Here is a 17,702-nt window from a genome sequence, read left to right as displayed (position 1 = left end):
AACTAGAAGATGAATGAGAGCCTCTCAGTTTTAGCTGGTGACTAACAGGATGTGTAAATGAGAAAGACAGGTTTGAGGATGACTTCACAATTTCTGTTAGGCTGAACCATGTGAAATTATCATTTTTTAAGTTGAAAGTGCTTCAGTGTCAGCAGTTTCTGAAAGTTAAACCTAATAGCTTAAATAATTGGGTGAATGGTGATAATAACTCAGAAAGGGAATCCAGGGAATAAGAGGAAATATTTGTGCAGGGGAGGTGGACTAATAATCTTAGTTTTAGATCTGTTGCACTTAAATTACTTTTGGAACATATAAGTAGATATTCAGTGGAGAAAACTGCAGTGCAGGAGAGAGGGCAGGGCTAGAAATCTGGTGGTCAGAAAGGAGTGTGGTTGATGAAAGCCATCACCAAGAAACTGGCTTGAGCATAAGCCATTCCAATTGCACTCTAATACAATGTTTTTCAAACAGGAGCCATCATGGGTAATGACACCAATTTGAGTCACAACCTTTAAAATCTTTAAAAATAAAATAGAAAAGAATAAAAAAAATCAGTGTACCACACATAGTAAGGTTAAGTATTATTTCAAACATGTGTGTGTACTTCTGTGTACCAGATTGCAATGTAAAAGCTTTCTACCAAAAAAAGACAGAAAGAAAGAGAGCGAAATGAAGGGAGGAAGAGAGGGAAAAAGGGGGAGAAAGAGAAGGAAGGAAGATGGATGACTCTAATACATGTGTCTAAATTGCTGTAATGTAGCAAAGACAAGCTATTAAAAACCCATAATTCAACAGCTCAATCAAATGAAGAAAAATAAGGAGTTATTTTCTCTCTCCTTTATGTAAAATTCAGTCACAGTGAATTTTCCAGTGGGGAAATCTCACTTAGTCTCACCTCCAGAGAATACTTTGGTGTTCCCACTGTTGAAAGCCAGGCAAAAAATGTTGGAATGATGCTCTCCTTTCAGCTGTATGGGCTTGACTCTAGAGTGGATAGCTTGTTCCATATGCCATAGCAGAACCCGGCGATCATCTCCTCCTTGAGAGGGGAGTAAGAATCAAAGGTTAAAACAGCTGACATTTCAAGGCTGACACTAGATTTTGCCAGCCTTGAATCCCACCCTTTCCAAAATTGCGTCTCCCCAATTCCATGAGATTCTGATGGGCACATAAACCCAGGACTCTACCCTCTTAACCATTAGTTAGACACATGGCCTCTAAGCTACTCACTTTCTCCCCCGGGAATTAAATATTAGACATACAGTCTTATAAATGGAAAAAGATAAGCACGGATACTGAAATCCTCAAAGCTACTCTCTGTTCCTGACTTTCCAGAGACCCAGTTATTTAAATATTTCTTCACTTGCTACCTAAAATCTTTCCACTAATGTCTTTTTTTTTTTTTGTAGGGGGGTGGGTAGCATCTAACAGAACCTAAGTTGGATTCTAGTGCTTACAACCAAAGAACTTAAATATTTGTAGCAGATTAGTTTTCAAAGCACACTCCTTGATGTGATCTCATTGACTATGAGACACCGTATAAATGACAACTAAGGAACTGCCTGTCTGTCACAGTAGAAGGATCCAGACAGAAGCCAGCTCTCATATAGCTCAGTCTAGCTCTTTCGTTTGCATAACTCTCAATAGTCTGAATTAAATGAGGAATATTACACTACCTGAGCCAGCTCCTAAAGAATGAGAATATGTAATTTCTATATATTCCATGTATTTGCAGATGCATTTAAAATGTCTGGACGAATGAACAGCAGACTGTTAACAGTGGTTACTACTTCCAGGGAATAAGATTAAAAGAGAAGCAGAGGACAGAATAGAGGGTTTTTACTTTCACTTTATATATTTGGCATTTTCGACTTTTTATAACAAGACTATAATACATTTCTAATAAAAATTTGAGTATAACAGGAGCAAAAACAGGCAGTAAACCATAGCAAGTTCTATACCTGTCTTCCCTCCTCCATTCAATACAATAGCCACAAATTATAGCACATCCCTGCAAGGGCATTAATAAGAACTAACCCCCAAAGATATGCAAGTCTTTGTTGAAGGGAAAGATAAGATGAAAATAGTAAAACTCATGTAAAACTAATTTTTTTAAAAGCTCTATGACAGCAGGAACCTTGTCAGTTTTATTTACTGTGGAGTCCTCGACACCTAAACCAGTGCCCCAAAGAGCAGACATTGAATGAATATGCTTATACTTGCATATCTGTGCTTTCATTTGTATATGTAGATGGTTATAAAAGTTGTTTACAATGGACACCATTATAGAGTTTTTGAAGACTTTTTAATACAGTAAAATATAACATAAAATTTACCATTTTAACCATTTTAAGTTACAATTCAGTAGCATTACGTATATTTGCATTGTTGTGCAACCATCACCACTATCCATCTCCAGGACTTTAAACCATCCTAAACTGAAACTCTGTACCCAATAAACAATAACTTCCCCCTTGCCCCCAGTAACCACCGTTCTACTTTCCTCCTCCATTAATTTGACTGCTCTAAGGCAGCTCATATAAGTAGACTCCTCTAATATTTGTCTGTGTCTGGCTTATTCACTTAGCATGATGTCTTCAAGGTTCTATCATATTGTAACATGCATCAAAATTTCATTCCTTTTTAAGGCTGAAAAATATTCCATTATATATGTAAATACACACACCACATATATACACATACACACCATTTGAGTCTTTCCACTTTTTGGCTCTTGCAAATAATGTTGCTAAGAAATGGGTATACAAATATCTGTACAAGTCCCTCCTTTCAATTCTTTTGGGTATATACTGTTAGGAAACTTTTATGTTTTAATTTATACCTTCCTGTACTACTTGACTTTTTGCCATAAACATATTTCCTTTAATAGAAAATAGAAGACACGGTAGCCAAATCATACTTATTCTCCTTCCTCTAGAAAAAAGTTGCCTTTGCTCCTTGAGTTCCTTTGTTTCTTGGGTTCCTTCTCCCTTCCATTATTGGTCAAAATCAAGTTGTGTGTCCTCCAAAAGCATTTCATTGTCTACCAAATGATCCCTTAATTGTGGCTCACAGTGTTCTGTATTTATGATTTGCTATTTCAACTATGAGTTCTCAAGCCTGGGATAAGGTTATCTAAATTCTATATCTTTTACAAGTTAAAGTCATGAAAATATAAAGGTTTGGGTTTTTGTTTTATTTTAATGAAAAAAGACACAAAGGAGTTTTTATCCTATTAATAGATTTAGACAGGCCATGGGCACATTAGTTCTCCTTAGTCTCTAACTGTTTTTCCTTATCACTGAGGCCACAGGTCAGGGACTTATCATTGCTTTTACCACTCTGTATCTTAAATTAAAGAAATATTTATTTGTGCCAATGTTTCTATCAAACATGGAAAATTAAAAGATAAAGAGGCCCACAAGTTTCTTCTATTACTCATGTTTCAAATCTAATCTCCCTGAGCCTGAGTTTCATCAAATGTAAAATGGGGATCATAATAGCTCTACTCTCATGGGTTTTATAGATTATAAAGCCAAGTACAAAAGACTTAGGTAACTTAACAAGGTCACACAGTAAGTGGCTGTGTTAAGATTCAAGCAGTTAAGATTCCACTCTTAACCACTATTCTAGATTGCCTGACTTATAGAGCAAAAAATGAACCATAACTGACAAAGCAAATTCATTTAATGGATAACTGAAGGAATTCTCTGCCTTGGTAGCAAACTCAAAAATGTGTAGGTGAGAATAAAACAAGGGACCACAGGAATAAAAATAGAAGCCAACTTAACTGGAGTAAACTGAGGGACCAGGGTTAGGTATCTGGAAAAGACTGCCCAAAATTATAAAGATTGTAGCAATGCACAAAACTGATAATGGCTTATTATATAGAAAACACAAAGAATTCCTACAAATTCATTTTGAAAACTACTGGGAAAAGGGGTAAAGATGATAACTCATAGAAGAGGAAACCCAAATAGCCAACAGATATTACAGAGGCTCTGAACCTCTGTAGAAATCAGGGAAATGTAAATTATAATTTAAATACGTTCTTACAAAGTGACATGAGGAAGTATACAAGAATGTTCACAGCACCATTGCTTATAACAGCAAAAATAATGTAGACAACATAAATATCTATCAATATATAAATTGATAACTTCCATTGGAATACAAATACAAATGAAATCTAAACCAAATGGCACACCATACAGCAGTTAAAATGAGATACATGTACCAACATCAATAAATCTTAAAAACCTAATGGTAAATAATAAAAGCAGATTTCATAAGGATATGTAAAAGGTTAACATTAAGTATGTATTTTTAAGTATATAGAAAAATACCATTTTTTTATGGATAAACACACATACAGTAAAAGGACACTTTAATCATATCTGTAGTTTTGTTTCTTTTGGAAAAAAACAATGGACTGAAAGTAAATTGAACAAATCAACATTTTGTCACATATGATTAATATCGACCTTTATGTTTAAATATTTCATGATAGTAAGGAAATACCGCTATATCTCTTAGGTATAATAATGACATTGTAGTCATGTTAAAAAAGAAAAAAGTCCTCATCAGTTAAGGATGCATACTGAAGTGCATGTCAGGAATTTCCTTTAAAGTATTCTAGAAAAAAAGGTAGGGGGAAAGGTAATTAAAATATTGATAATTGTTGTAGATGAGTACACTATACTTTTGTGTATGCTTGAACATTTCCATAAAATAAAATAAAATATTTTGGGTATTTTTTTTAACACTCATTATAGAAAGAGAAAACAAGACTCTCTAGGATGTGCGGGATATTTATGGCAAAGAAATATAATTGAGGGCACCTCTATATTTATTCACTAAAATCTATGCCAAGCAGCACTACCTCTTGAATTGGACCAGTTGGGTTTTTTTTATTTTTTTTTTTAGGCAAAGCAACCTTTGGTTGACCTCACAGATTGCAAAGCCTTTGTCAGTTTAAAATCCCTTTATTTTATTTTTTACACCTACAGCACCTGGTCTTCCTAGGTGGTCTCCCATCCAAGTACTAACCAGGCCTGATCCTGCTTAGCTTCCGAGATCAGATGGGATTGGGATTGTTCAGGGTGGCATGGCCGTAGTGGACCAGTTTTAAAAAGTTCAATAAGAAGGATTTTTCTTTTTACATACAAATATGATCATTGAATATAGTTTTAACTTCTGTTGATTTTTTAAATTTTTTATATTTTTATTTTTTCAATTACAGTTGACATAGAATATTATTAATTTCAGGTGTACGACACAGTGATTAATCATTTATATAACTTACAAAGTAACCACTCCAAAAAATCTAGTACCCATCTGCCACCATATATAGTTATTACAATACTACTGACTATATTCCCCATGCTATACTCTATATATCCCCATGACTATTTTGTAACTACCAATTTGTACCTCTTAATCCTCTCCCTTCTTTATCCATACCCCTAATCCCATGCCCAATTCACAACGATCAAAATGCTCTATCTATGAACTGGTTTCTGTTTTGTTTATCCTGTTCTCTAGATTCCACATATAAGTGAAATCATATGATACTTGTCTTTCTCTGTCTCACTCTACTCAGCACACTACCCTCCAGGTTCATCCATGTTGATGCAGATGGCAAGATTTCATTCTTTTAGAAAAAGAATATTTATAACCTATGCACTCAAAGTCATAACCATTCTCAGACAAAGGGTCTTGCCCATTACCCAGACACTATATTTCATGTTCATTCTAGGCTTTTATAGGATTTAATTCCATCAAATAAGTACTTATTAATTTAAAATGCATGGTTATTTGTAGAGTGCCTTGGGATGATTTAAATGATGTATCCTTAGCACTTAACATGATGACAGCCCAAGTCCATGAAGATTGGAATCACGGAGGCAGAAGTTATCACTATGGTCGGGTCTGCATCTTCTACTCTGCCCTCAAGATTAATGTCAGAAGATATAAGATGCACATCCCCCCACATTTCCTTAGGCAAAGTATTAAGAGCCCCGTGCAAAGACAACACTTTTCAACCATGTGTTGGCAAAAAACACAATGGGTGCAAACTGAGGCATAATCTGAAATTGCTGGGCTGCTTTTTTTTAAACCAGTAGAGGGAGCAAAACAGCTGTGCCCAAATCTGACTTCACAAAGCAAAGGAGAGCTGGTGAAGCAAAGATAAATTAGTTCAAATATGAAAAAAGATCTATATGATTCTGTGAATCACCTGGTTAGTTAAAAAAAAAAAAAGCAGAGCTTTTTTCTGACCTACAAATAATCCAAGTGAAGAGTATGATTCTTTAAGTCAGCTCCGTGAGCCTGGCAGTTGGGTGCTTGTGGGGTCACGCCCAGCCTATTGGGGGTACCTCAGGGGGAGCACAGGGACCTCATAGGAAGACGAGGCCTTTCTGCTCAGCGCCAGCGCCAGGCAAGGAACAAGCAGAGGTTAGGCCTTCTAGGTCTGGTCTCCTACAAAAAACTGCTTAGTTTCAACACATCTGGGAACCCCAAGAGAACACAGCTATTCTGATGCTGATCATTTGGGGTTGATTTAATTCTGTACCAAACTCATCAATTCATCTTGAAATGTACTATAATCACAGTGGGTAAGCAGCTTTGTAGTTACAGAAGGACTTTATATTTAAAGAGTACTCTTTTTCAATATGTTCACGAATTATAAGCAGAAACTATGCAGGCCCTCACACCACACTGTAACAAAAGCGATTATTTAACATTCTTCTTATTTTATAGCCCAGAAAAGCTGAGGCACAGAAGGAAAGAATTTGCTTTGAATTTCCTCAGAAAGTCAGCCAAGCAAAGGACAGAACAGAGAGCATTCTGAATCAAATGCTCCAGTACCACAACATTCTTTGAAGAGCAAAAACCAAAACAGTTAAATGTCCATCAACAGAAGTCTGGTTAAAATTATCGTTCAGTGAAATAAGCCAAACACAAAAGGACAAATACTGTATGATTACACTTATATGAGGTACCTAGAGTAGTCAAATTCATAGTGACATAAAGTAGAATGGTGGCTGCCAGGGCCTGGGGTGAGGGGCAGTGGAGAGTTGTTTAATCTATATAGTGTTTCAGTTTTGGAGAATGAAAAAGGTCTGGAAATGAATGGTGGCGATGACTGCACAACACTGTGAATGTATTTAATGCCACTGAACAATACACTTAAAAATAGTTAAAATGGTAAATTTTGTTATGTATGTTTTACCATAATAAAAAAAGTGCAAAAAGTTTACTGTTCATGTAAGTACTATGTATGTGGGCAAAAAAAAGCACGAGGTAGCTCTGTCTATACTAACATGGAATAAACACTAAGATATAAACTGTTAGTAACTGTATTAACTATTCAAAACATTTTTTTTTAAATGGCACAATGGGATTAGATCCACTGTGGATTTCATCTTTGAGTGGCAGCAAAGGTGATACTATAAAAGGGTACAGGAGTGCAAGCTCTGGAATAAGCATCTGGATTCAGATCTTCACTATCTATATGTCCTTGGGTGAATTATTCTACTTCTCCAGCCTCAATTTTACGAGTGTAAAATGAATAAAATACCAACGATCTCCTAAGGTTGTTGCGTGTATCGAGATAATATATATATAAAAGCACTTAGCCTAGTATGTATATATTAAGTATAAACACTCCTCAAAACATCCTAGTTTTTCTTAAATATCATCCATGAATTTGCCTTAATCTTTCGAACTCTTGTTTTAGGTAGCATAAGAGTATGAACAGCATGATATATTTTAACAAAACAAAAATATACACAAATTTTACATGGACAGATGCAAAATGGTTTACAGATATCATTTTATATTGCTACAGTTTTTCTTTTTATTTATTTGATTATTATATATGCCTACAGTACCTGGTCTTCCTAGATGGTCTCCCATCCAAGTACTAACCAGGCCTGACCCTGCTTAGTTTCCGAGATCAGACATTGGACTTGTTCAGGGTAGCATGGCTGTAGACCGTGGCTCCACTGAGGCGCGAACCCAGGACCTTCTGCGTATAAAGCAGATGTGCTAACCACTACACTATGGAACTACGTCCATTTGTTTTCTTTTACCTTGCCAAGACTAAAGGAAAATCATTCAGCCTTGCTTTCTTCACAGCCTATGTAGTACTCCTTTTCAGTGTGTGTGACTGTCACTCTGTGAAGCCTTACCTTCTTTTATGTGGACCATACCTCTCCTGAACCTAAGAAGCAGCATTTGCCATATAGAGGCAGAGCCTGTGTGCCACACAGTCCAGCTGTGAATGAGAAATAAGTCTGTTCTGTTATGTTTCCAAAGGTGAAAATAATTAACATTTGTACAGACGTTCATTCATATACATCATTGTTTGTGAGGTAAGGATTACATAGGCCCTTTTTCCAGATAAAGATCCAGAGAGACATAATGACTTGCTAATAACCCAAGGAAGTAGGCCTCGAGACTAAGACCAAGTTGTAACCCTCTACCAAAGTACAGAGACCAGAATACTAATAATTCCAAGTGAGGATGCTCCACAGCTTCACACAAGGAAGAAAAGCACTTTCCATTTCATCTCCTATTTTAATTCTTGGAGATGCCTAGAATTTTGTTGGCTTTTTCTAAAAGTGTAGAGTGTTGTGGCAGTAAGTACATCAACATTTTCACAGTTATGCAACCACCATTCATCTCCAGGTGGATACGGATTCCAATTTCTCCACATCCTCCAAAACTGAAATTCTGTACCCATTAAATAACAACTCTGTTCCCACCTCCCCCGCATTTGGCAACCGCCATTCTACCTCTAGAGACACCATTTCTGTCTCTATGAATATGACTACTTTAGGAACTTCATATGAATGGACTCATACAATTTGTCCTTTTATGACTAGAACATTTCATTTAGCATAATGTCTTCAGTTCATCCATGTTGCAGCATGTGCTAGAATTTCATTCCTTTTTAAGGCTGAATAATATTCTATTGCATATACATACCACATTTTGTTTTATCCATTCATCTGTTGATGGATACTTAGGTTGCTCCTACCTTTTCGCTATTGTGAATAATGCTATCAAGAATGTAGATGTACAAAGATCTGTTCAAGTCTGTTTTTAATTCTTTTGATTATTTACCCAGAAATGAAATTCCTGGATCATATGGTAATTCTATGTCTAATTTTCTGATGAACTGCCATATCGTTTTCCACAGTGGTTACACTATTTTACATTTCCACCAGCAATGGATAAGGATTCCAATTTTTCCACATCCTCACTAACACTTGTTATTTGGGGGATGGGGGTGGTGTTGTTTCTTTGTTTTTTTATAATAGCTACCTTAATGGGTGTGAAATGTTTGCTGGCCTTTTTGTCCTTCAAATAATTGCCTAAAATGGCTCTTCAAGTCCTTATTGAATATCTTGGAGCACATCACTCAACAAGCAGTCTGTTATTTTTCTTCATGTATTATTTTATACTTAGCTACTCTGAAATTCAGCTACCATTTTTCTGCTTACTCACTTCACCCAGACAAAAAGAGTTGTCTGCATTTTGCCCCCACTGGTTTGGCATTTCACTACCAGAAGGAACTAATGTCATACATAAATTTGGGATATTTATATGCATTCTCTCTTCAAATCACTTACAGAAACATTAAGAGCACTAATCTCTATTTGCCCACGCCTGCCACTTCTGTAATTAGACCAGTTTTAGGGGTGGATATAGAATGAGGCAGCACAGCACAGCATTTAAAACCACAGGCTTAGAATACAGGTATTTAGATTTAACCCTCAATGTTGCTACTACCTACTTACTAGCTGTGTACCTTTAGGTAGGTAAGTAAACCTCTAAATGGTATTCTCTCATATGCATAAGTCAGAAAATAACTCTACCTATTTTATAGTGTTAAGTTAGGATTAATTAGATCTGTGTGAAAGGTCTTGGCCCTTTGCCTGATACATAGCAGAGCTAGATAAATGTTAGCTAATTATTATGCTATTTGAACTCCAACAACAATAGCTAACATCAGCTAAATTTAGTCTGGGCCAGGGACAATCCTAAGGGTTTTAGGTGCAGTGGTCTCTTCTAATCCTTTCAACAACACTATGAAGCAGGTATTGTTATCCTTATTACCCAGATAAAACCTACAGAAAAGCTAAATAACTCAAAAGTACATGGAGACCAAGAATGCAAACTGGGATCTGAATCTAGGTAATCTGGCTCTAGAGACTGCTTCTTATCATGATGCAACCCAGCCTCTCAAATACAACAGGGACCAAGCAGCCAGTGAAAGCTGCCAGACAAAATGGCAGAATGGAGAATACACAGCCCTTTTTAAAGGACAAGCCACTACTCAGCTCCAGCCAGTGATTACCAGAGAGGAATGCAGGCTTAATGTTGCCAGTTCTTCCAATTTTTCAAGAAGAGGCAGCAACCTGATTTTGCAGGCTAAATGCAGGCCTCAGTAAAGGCTGCATTTGGCTCATGGACAAGTTAGGACTGGGTGATTTGCCCAAGGTCACAAAACTGGGTTCAATGGCACTCTCTAAATCAGAGAAGTGCAGGCAAGTATGGGGAGACAAGGACAGGTGGTATCATATGGATTTTGCTCTTTACTACAGGAGTAGTCACAAAAGAGAATATCAGCATGAACTTCTGCTGATACCCTGCCCTTATCTATTGCTCTTATTCTGAAAGCTGAGTCCACTTAAATATCTCTTATCTCATTTTTCCACATCCAATTAGGTAAGTAGGGTATAAACATTACCCCCATTTTATAGATGTGAAAAGTGAGGCACTGGCTTGCCTCAATGATGGAAGCCGACTTCTAACTTGAAGAACTTTAAATAGGAAGCAAGAACTAAAGTAGCAACAACACCCTTATTAGACAGCTATGTGCCCATAAAATAAAAATGGTTTCTCTAAAATTAAGTGACTAATAGTGGAATTTAATGGAGCTAGGGTTTTTTAATCCTAAACAAGCACACCAATCCCTAGACAACGTTTCTACTTCCTGAGCAGAAAGGAATCCACTTACAACAGAATCAGAGAATAGAGTTGGAAGACACCCAAGAGATCATCTTCTCTAACATCCCTATTTGCTAGTGAAGAAATTGAGGCACAAAAGAGGTAAACTCACCTATCTAAGAGCATACCATCAGGTGGAGGCAGAGTAGAATTCAAGTCTAAGATGTTTGATTCCAAAGCCCTTGCTTTTCCTAAAATAAAGTGTGGTAAGGAGAGGCCACTGGGTGATTTCAGACAGCAGATCAACGATTTTATTATGTACTTTATATTAGCAAAAAAAACGAACAAACAAACAAAAAACTAGAATATAAAACCTATAATTTGAGGGGTGCAGAATGGGAGGAAAAGGTAAAGGGGAATAAGATGTTCAAACTCCCAGTTATAAAAGAAATAAGCCAAGATGTGGTTCCACAGTGTAGCAGTTAGCACGTCTGCTTTACACGCAGAAGGTCTTGAGTTTGCGCCCCAGTGGAGCCACGGTCCATGGTCTGTGGCCTTGCCACCCTGAACAAGCCCGATCCTGTCTGATCGCGGAAGCAGGGTCAAGCCTGGTTAGTACTTCGATGGGAGACCACCTAAGAAGATCAGGTGCTGTAGGCATAAATAATAATAAATAATTAAAAAATAAATAAGCCATGGAGATGGTTGTATACAGCACAGGGAATATGTCAATAATATTTTGATAATTTTGCATGGTGACAGACGGTTACTCAACTTAGTGTGTGATAACACTGTAAGGTATATAAATGTCAAAACGCTATGATGTACAACTGAAACGGATATAATATTGTATGCCAGCTATATTTTAATAAAAATTTTTTAAAACAATGATTTCATAGACATTATATAATAGTTTCCTTTCAAACCAGAAAAAATTAAGTAGTAACACAGGTGCTATCCCTTAACTATGAAAAACATCAAAAAGGTGGGGCTCACAAGTTCTGAAATTTAGAGAACAGTTTACCAGCACCTTTATAATCTACCACTTTAAGGGAGGGCTCTAAATCTGAGGCTGAGATTTGATACACAACCAAATGCAAATGGGGTAACTAAGGATTAATCTCAAAAGGTATTAGGAGAATGTGACTATATTAACAAAGAAAGTTACAACTTAATCAGTTGTGCTGTGATCAGCCTAAAGAAAGACTACAAAATAAGCAAAACTAAGATAAGAATATTCAGACTCTCTAATAATCAGGGCCAGTTATATGAGAACTGAAGCAATAACAAATTTTTTAGTGATACCATTTTTCACATACTGGCTGAACTGGCTAGATTAATGATGCACAGCAATAGCCATGATACAATCTCATAATAAACTGGCACAAGTATAAATTAGTTTAATCATCTTTGAGGGCAAATATACATATCAAATGTATTTCATAAATATAAGAAAAAAATTCATGCCCTTTGACCTAGAATCCCATTTCTAAAATTTTATTCTTTTATCACAGTTCTTATAAGCTAAACCTTTATGAAAAATTTTTTTTTTAGCTTATAAGAACTGTGATAAAAGCAAAAAATAGAATGAGGACTGGTTAAATTCTGATAGAGGCCCTTGACAGGATACAATGCTGCCACAAGATCATGTTTTAGAACAGCTGTTCTCAATGTGTGTTCCACGAATCCCAGGAGAGCTGCAAAAGTTGAAACTATTTTCACAATAACATTAAAACCTTATTTGCCTTTTTCACTGTGTTGACATTGCATTGATGGTGCAAAAGCAATGATGGTTTGTAAAACTACTGGTGTCTTAGTGCTAATCAAGACAGTACAGCAAACTGTACTAGTCATTAGTGTATCCTTAACTGCCACATGCTGGCAATAAAAAACAAATGTCAGTTTCACTTAGGAATGTCCTTGATGAAGCAGTAAAGATAATTTTATCAAATTTCGACCAGAGTACATAACTTAATACTCTGTACGATGAAATGGAAAATACACATTAAGGACTTCCACTGCACAGAGAACAATGGTCATTTTGTGGAAAAGCATGTTTGTGATGGTTTGCATCAAGAGTTGAACTGGCTTTTTTCATGGAATACCATTTTTACTTAAAATGACTGATCTGAGTATTTGTCAGATATTTTCTCAAAAACAAACAAGATGAACCTGTAACTTCAAGGAAAACAACTGGCAGTATTTGTAGCCAATGATAAAATTTAAGCTGTCGAGTGAAAACAAGAATTTTGAAAAACTTGTATTCAGTACAGTGAGATCAATCATTTCCCAATACTTAAAGAATTTTCTAATGAGATTAATGTTAACAAATATTTCTTGAAATATATAATGAAATGTGTCAAGATTTGGAAAATCTGCATAACTCAATGAACTAATATTTTCCAAATGATCAACGAATGATGTTTTATTAAACTGCGCAGGGCTCTATCCCTTTTAACAACTCTATGAAGCAACCCTATTATCCAGATGATATTACAGAAAATCTGTTTTTCACAACAGATTAAATGTAAATGTCTTCATAATGTCTACTATGACATTAAAGAGATTTGGGGAAAAAATGCAACATTGCTACTCTTCTCACTATTTTTTTTATTCTGGAAAACAGTTATTTTTAATTAAAATTTTTGTTACTATTAAGTTTATTATTGCTATTCTTCAATATATGCTTTAAAACTTTCTCAGCTTTAAATTCTAATACAATAAAAATCAATACATATGACCCACATAAAATGAAACTCTTTAGGGTCTTCAATAATTTTTAAGAAAGTAGAGGTCTTGAGACAAAAGAGTTTGAGAAGTTTTGCTTTAGAATAGTGATTCCCAGCCAGGGTGATTTTTCCCCTCAGGGAGCACTTAGCAAAGTCAGAGAAACTTTTGGTTGTCACAGCTAGGGGAATGCTGCTGGCACATCCAAGTTCCAGGCCAGGGATGCTGCTAAATATCCTACAATGCACAGGACAGCTCCCCTAACAAAGACTTATCTAGCTCAAACTGTTGAGTTTGAGAAACCGTGGTTTCTAAAAGTATTCAATAATCTATGAAAAAAATGTTAATGTTATGTAAGAAGAAAGTTACAAAATTAGAGATGGCCTAATTCCAATTTTATTTTTAAAATGTGTACATATGCAAATAAAAAGACTAAAATATGTCCAACATGTCAAAAATGGTCATCCTAAGTAGGTGGAGTACTTTCTTTGAATATCTATTTTCCAAATTTCCTGTAACTAATACATGATATTTTTAAAACTTATGAATAATAAGTGGGAAGACTGTCTTCAAAGTGCCACTTTCTGATGACTTGTATGATTCAAAAGGAAATTCTCAATAGTAAAATATGGAGTTAGTGAAATGTCAAAGAACAAAAGTTCCTCAAATAGAGTTTGAGGAACACAAAAAACAGATTCTCAGGGCCTCAACAACAGTAAAGATTTACAGGGAAGTTATTAAGGTAGTGGATGATGCATTGTAAGGTACTCTCAGACCACATATTGTCTCTCTGTCCAGTTCTTCTTCCTTGGCTATAAACAACTAACCAAGACAATACATTCCCCTGATTATATCACAGATGCTCTTCCTTCATTCTGAGCAGTTTCTGATTTTTTCGGTTGTTCTTGTTATTTTCAACAGGAACACTGCCTGCCTGACTTTTGCAAAACTCCTTTCGTAAGTAACATTAACAACATAATAAAGCCTTCCTTTCTCTTTTTGGGCAATTCTGAAAAGACCGAACTAATCAATGCAGGTCCCAATGCTTTCTTAGTCCTTCTAGGAAAGCACACAATACCCACCCCTCAAGCAGGTATAAACAGAGATGTCAACTCTGAAACTGGCTGCCAAATACACAAACTTCAGTTGTTTCTTGCAGGTATGTCTAAGGCAAAACACATGCCTCAGCCATCTATGGCAGCACGTGATAAGATAACAGTACTAAGCCATCAAACATGGTTAAAACATCTATAAAAAAGGAAACATTACAATCCTCAGGGGCTCCAATCAGTCACTTGGTCTTAAGTAGTAACAAAAGATACAACTGAAATTTAGATACAAGACGTAAATGGAAATTCGGAATGAGGAAAGTGGTATAACAAGATTTTGACAGGCATCTGGATTTGCAAAAATTTCCTCCTCTTGAGTAAATGTTCTTGGAAGGAAACAGACTTTCCAATGTGAGGAAGTATAGGCAGGCTAAGAATTAAAACTGGAGACCCAGGCAGAGTGACAGTCTGCCTCCGTCCTGGAAAATCTATACTTACTCATCCATAAAATATTGAGGCACCACCAACTTAACCTCAACCAAAACAACTAGGCTCAGGGACAATGAAACTATATATAGAATGTACTAGCAGAGTAAGGCACCAAGTAAGTCCTTTACAAATGCAAAACCTCATTACTTTCCCTACTGAGAGACCAAGTCAGAATCCTGATTGTACAACTTACAAGTAGTGAGCTACTGCGCAAATCACTTTACCTCTTTGCTCTTTTGTGTCCTTACATGTAAAATTAAAGGCTTTAGTTAGATGATCATTAGTCCTTTCCAGCAATAAAAGTCTATGATGCTACAGAGGCAGAACATCAGTAGCATAAGATCACGAGTGAGAATGGTGAAATCAGGACTCTAACTCAGATCTCTTCAACTTCTTTATTGATGACTTTCCACAACATGGAAGACATTCTAGAGCCAACAGGCCATATATCTGAAAAACTACAATTCCTGAAAACCCTTCTCAGGGCCAGTCTACATACTTGAGGGGCCAACTCTTACTCCAAATGTCCTGCAGAGCTGGACAGATACTCCACAAAACTAAGCCTGTAGGATGGTTTTAATATCAATAACATATCCACTTTTGGTTAAAAACACCTTAGGAAAAAAATCCCAACTCAGTGAAGAATCATTCCTCAAAATGCCTTTCCTCAAAATCAACTCTGCAAAAAACAACAATCTACAGGAAGACTTAAATGTACAAATGAAGGGTAGAGCAAGAACTATAAAGAGGAGGTATACAGAAAGGAAGGGGTAATTAGACTTTGAACTTAACATTTTCTTAATAGTCTTATCCTTTCCTCTTCTTGCCCCTTTCTAATAAGAAGACAAAGAGGGGACAAATAACCAACCCACCACTCTGCCTCTCAGGCTCAATCCAGTACCTTAAAAGTGACAGCTGAAAGACCCGACATGGGGAGAATGGAGGCTTGGGGGCTTTTCCATCAGAGGCACTCAATGGTGAATGGGAAGAAATAAGAGACTAGGTCTTTGGTTTTACCTGACCACCAGACAGCTAGGATGATTATAAGTGGCCATATAATTAATCATCCAAACTAGGACCTTTTTAAGAATGAAAGGAGCACTAATAATAGTATTGGGACAATGGGGAAATTGGGACAGTCCCAAGTAAACCATGATATAAAGGACCCCAGCAGGCAGCAAGGCACACAGGAGACCTATCAACAGTTACCTTATCAACCACATTAAGTAATCTTACCTCACCTTATCAAGTGGCAGGAGGCCCAGCAGAGGCAACAGGGAAGATGGGAATCTGCCTTTCTATCTCTGCTACTTGGATCTATTAAAAACCTGTCAATGTCCTCAAATGCCATTTTCTCATTAATTCCTACATGCCCTAGCCCTGAAATATAACTTCCATTTTAAAATTAACCCCATTTGGAAAATGGTACTGAAGAGCACATGGACTTAACCTCATGCATATCAACTCTGTATCCTGAGAGGTACACGATAGAATCTTGAGTATTTGACACCGCAAGGTGCAAGGAGTGAGGAAGGTGGCTAGGAAAGTGTGAACATGAAGGCATGGAAGAGCAGACAATTAAAGTGACAAACTACTACTGTCATGTCTTTCCCTAAATCCTTGACTTAGGGAAAGTGATGTGAAGAACAAGTGGAATCCAAGACCAGAATCTCCTTGTTCACCCAGTGAATAACCTTGGAAATGAAATGCCTTCTTTTTCACACAAGCAGAGTGAAGTTGCTGGTGACAGAAGTAAATTTTACTTGCAAGAACACTATACTTTAAGTTCATTAAGGATTAAACAGGCTTATCATCTGGTCTAGGAGTCATACCTCCCTTATGATACTGTGTCTGTGGAAAAGTGTTTCCAAATACTTAGTACTGAGTGCTCTCTGGGCAAATAGTCCTATGTTATGGTATTTAAACCTTCTTCCAAAAAGCACTATATTCTGAACCACATTATTTATCTGTGCCCCAGGAATAGATATTTTCTCCCCATGTATAATTATGAGGAAAGATACATATTTCTGCTGGCTGAAATTCAGCCAAATGTACTCAATCAGCATGCTTTCAGCAGATATCAAACTCAAATTACAGGCTCAGTAAATACATATATATTGTTTGCACTTTTAGTTGGTCTAATGGAGAAGAAGAACCAACTGGGAAACAAGAGTATATTCACCCCTAATTAGACTAAAGTAGATGAGAATTTAACCCAGTGTGAAGTTAGTCACACGGTTTGTATAAGCAAGCATATAACACACAAAGTATAAAAAGGCTTTAAATGACTGCCAAGACCAAAATCCAGGTGAAGTGATTTCTTGCACAAAGAGAGATCTGCTTAAGGAATGAGTACTGTAGCTGTGACCTGAACAGTGCTTATTGGCTCATAGGAACTGTTTACACATAAAGCGGGGAAAAGCAGTTAGGAAAGTATCAGAGTGATGACATTGAGAAATGAGAATGTAGGGAAAA

The 17,702-nt window shown here is 36.5% G+C and overlaps 1 protein-coding gene and 2 pseudogenes across 3 annotated transcripts in view; all 3 read right to left on the bottom strand.

Annotated features, from left to right (window-relative positions):
- DCAF5 (DDB1 and CUL4 associated factor 5) overlaps positions 1–17,702 on the bottom strand; it is a 90,164-nt gene that overhangs the window by 64,505 nt on the left and 7,957 nt on the right. For all 3 annotated transcript variants that reach the window (XM_011383762.2, XM_023526861.1, XM_011383772.2), the window contains exon 2: positions 896–1,039. In XM_011383762.2, coding sequence (XP_011382064.1) covers positions 896–1,039 — 144 coding nt within the window. The remainder of the gene's footprint in view (positions 1–895; positions 1,040–17,702) is intronic.
- LOC111735960 lies at positions 5,001–5,119 on the bottom strand (annotated as a pseudogene).
- LOC111735903 lies at positions 7,884–7,999 on the bottom strand (annotated as a pseudogene).

This window comes from Pteropus vampyrus, unplaced genomic scaffold, assembly GCF_000151845.1.
Source record: "Pteropus vampyrus isolate Shadow unplaced genomic scaffold, Pvam_2.0 Scaffold15, whole genome shotgun sequence".
Classification (NCBI taxonomy): Eukaryota; Metazoa; Chordata; class Mammalia; order Chiroptera; family Pteropodidae; genus Pteropus; species Pteropus vampyrus.
Note: the sequence above shows the minus strand (reverse complement) of the source record. Positions and strands in the feature narration are given on the sequence as shown.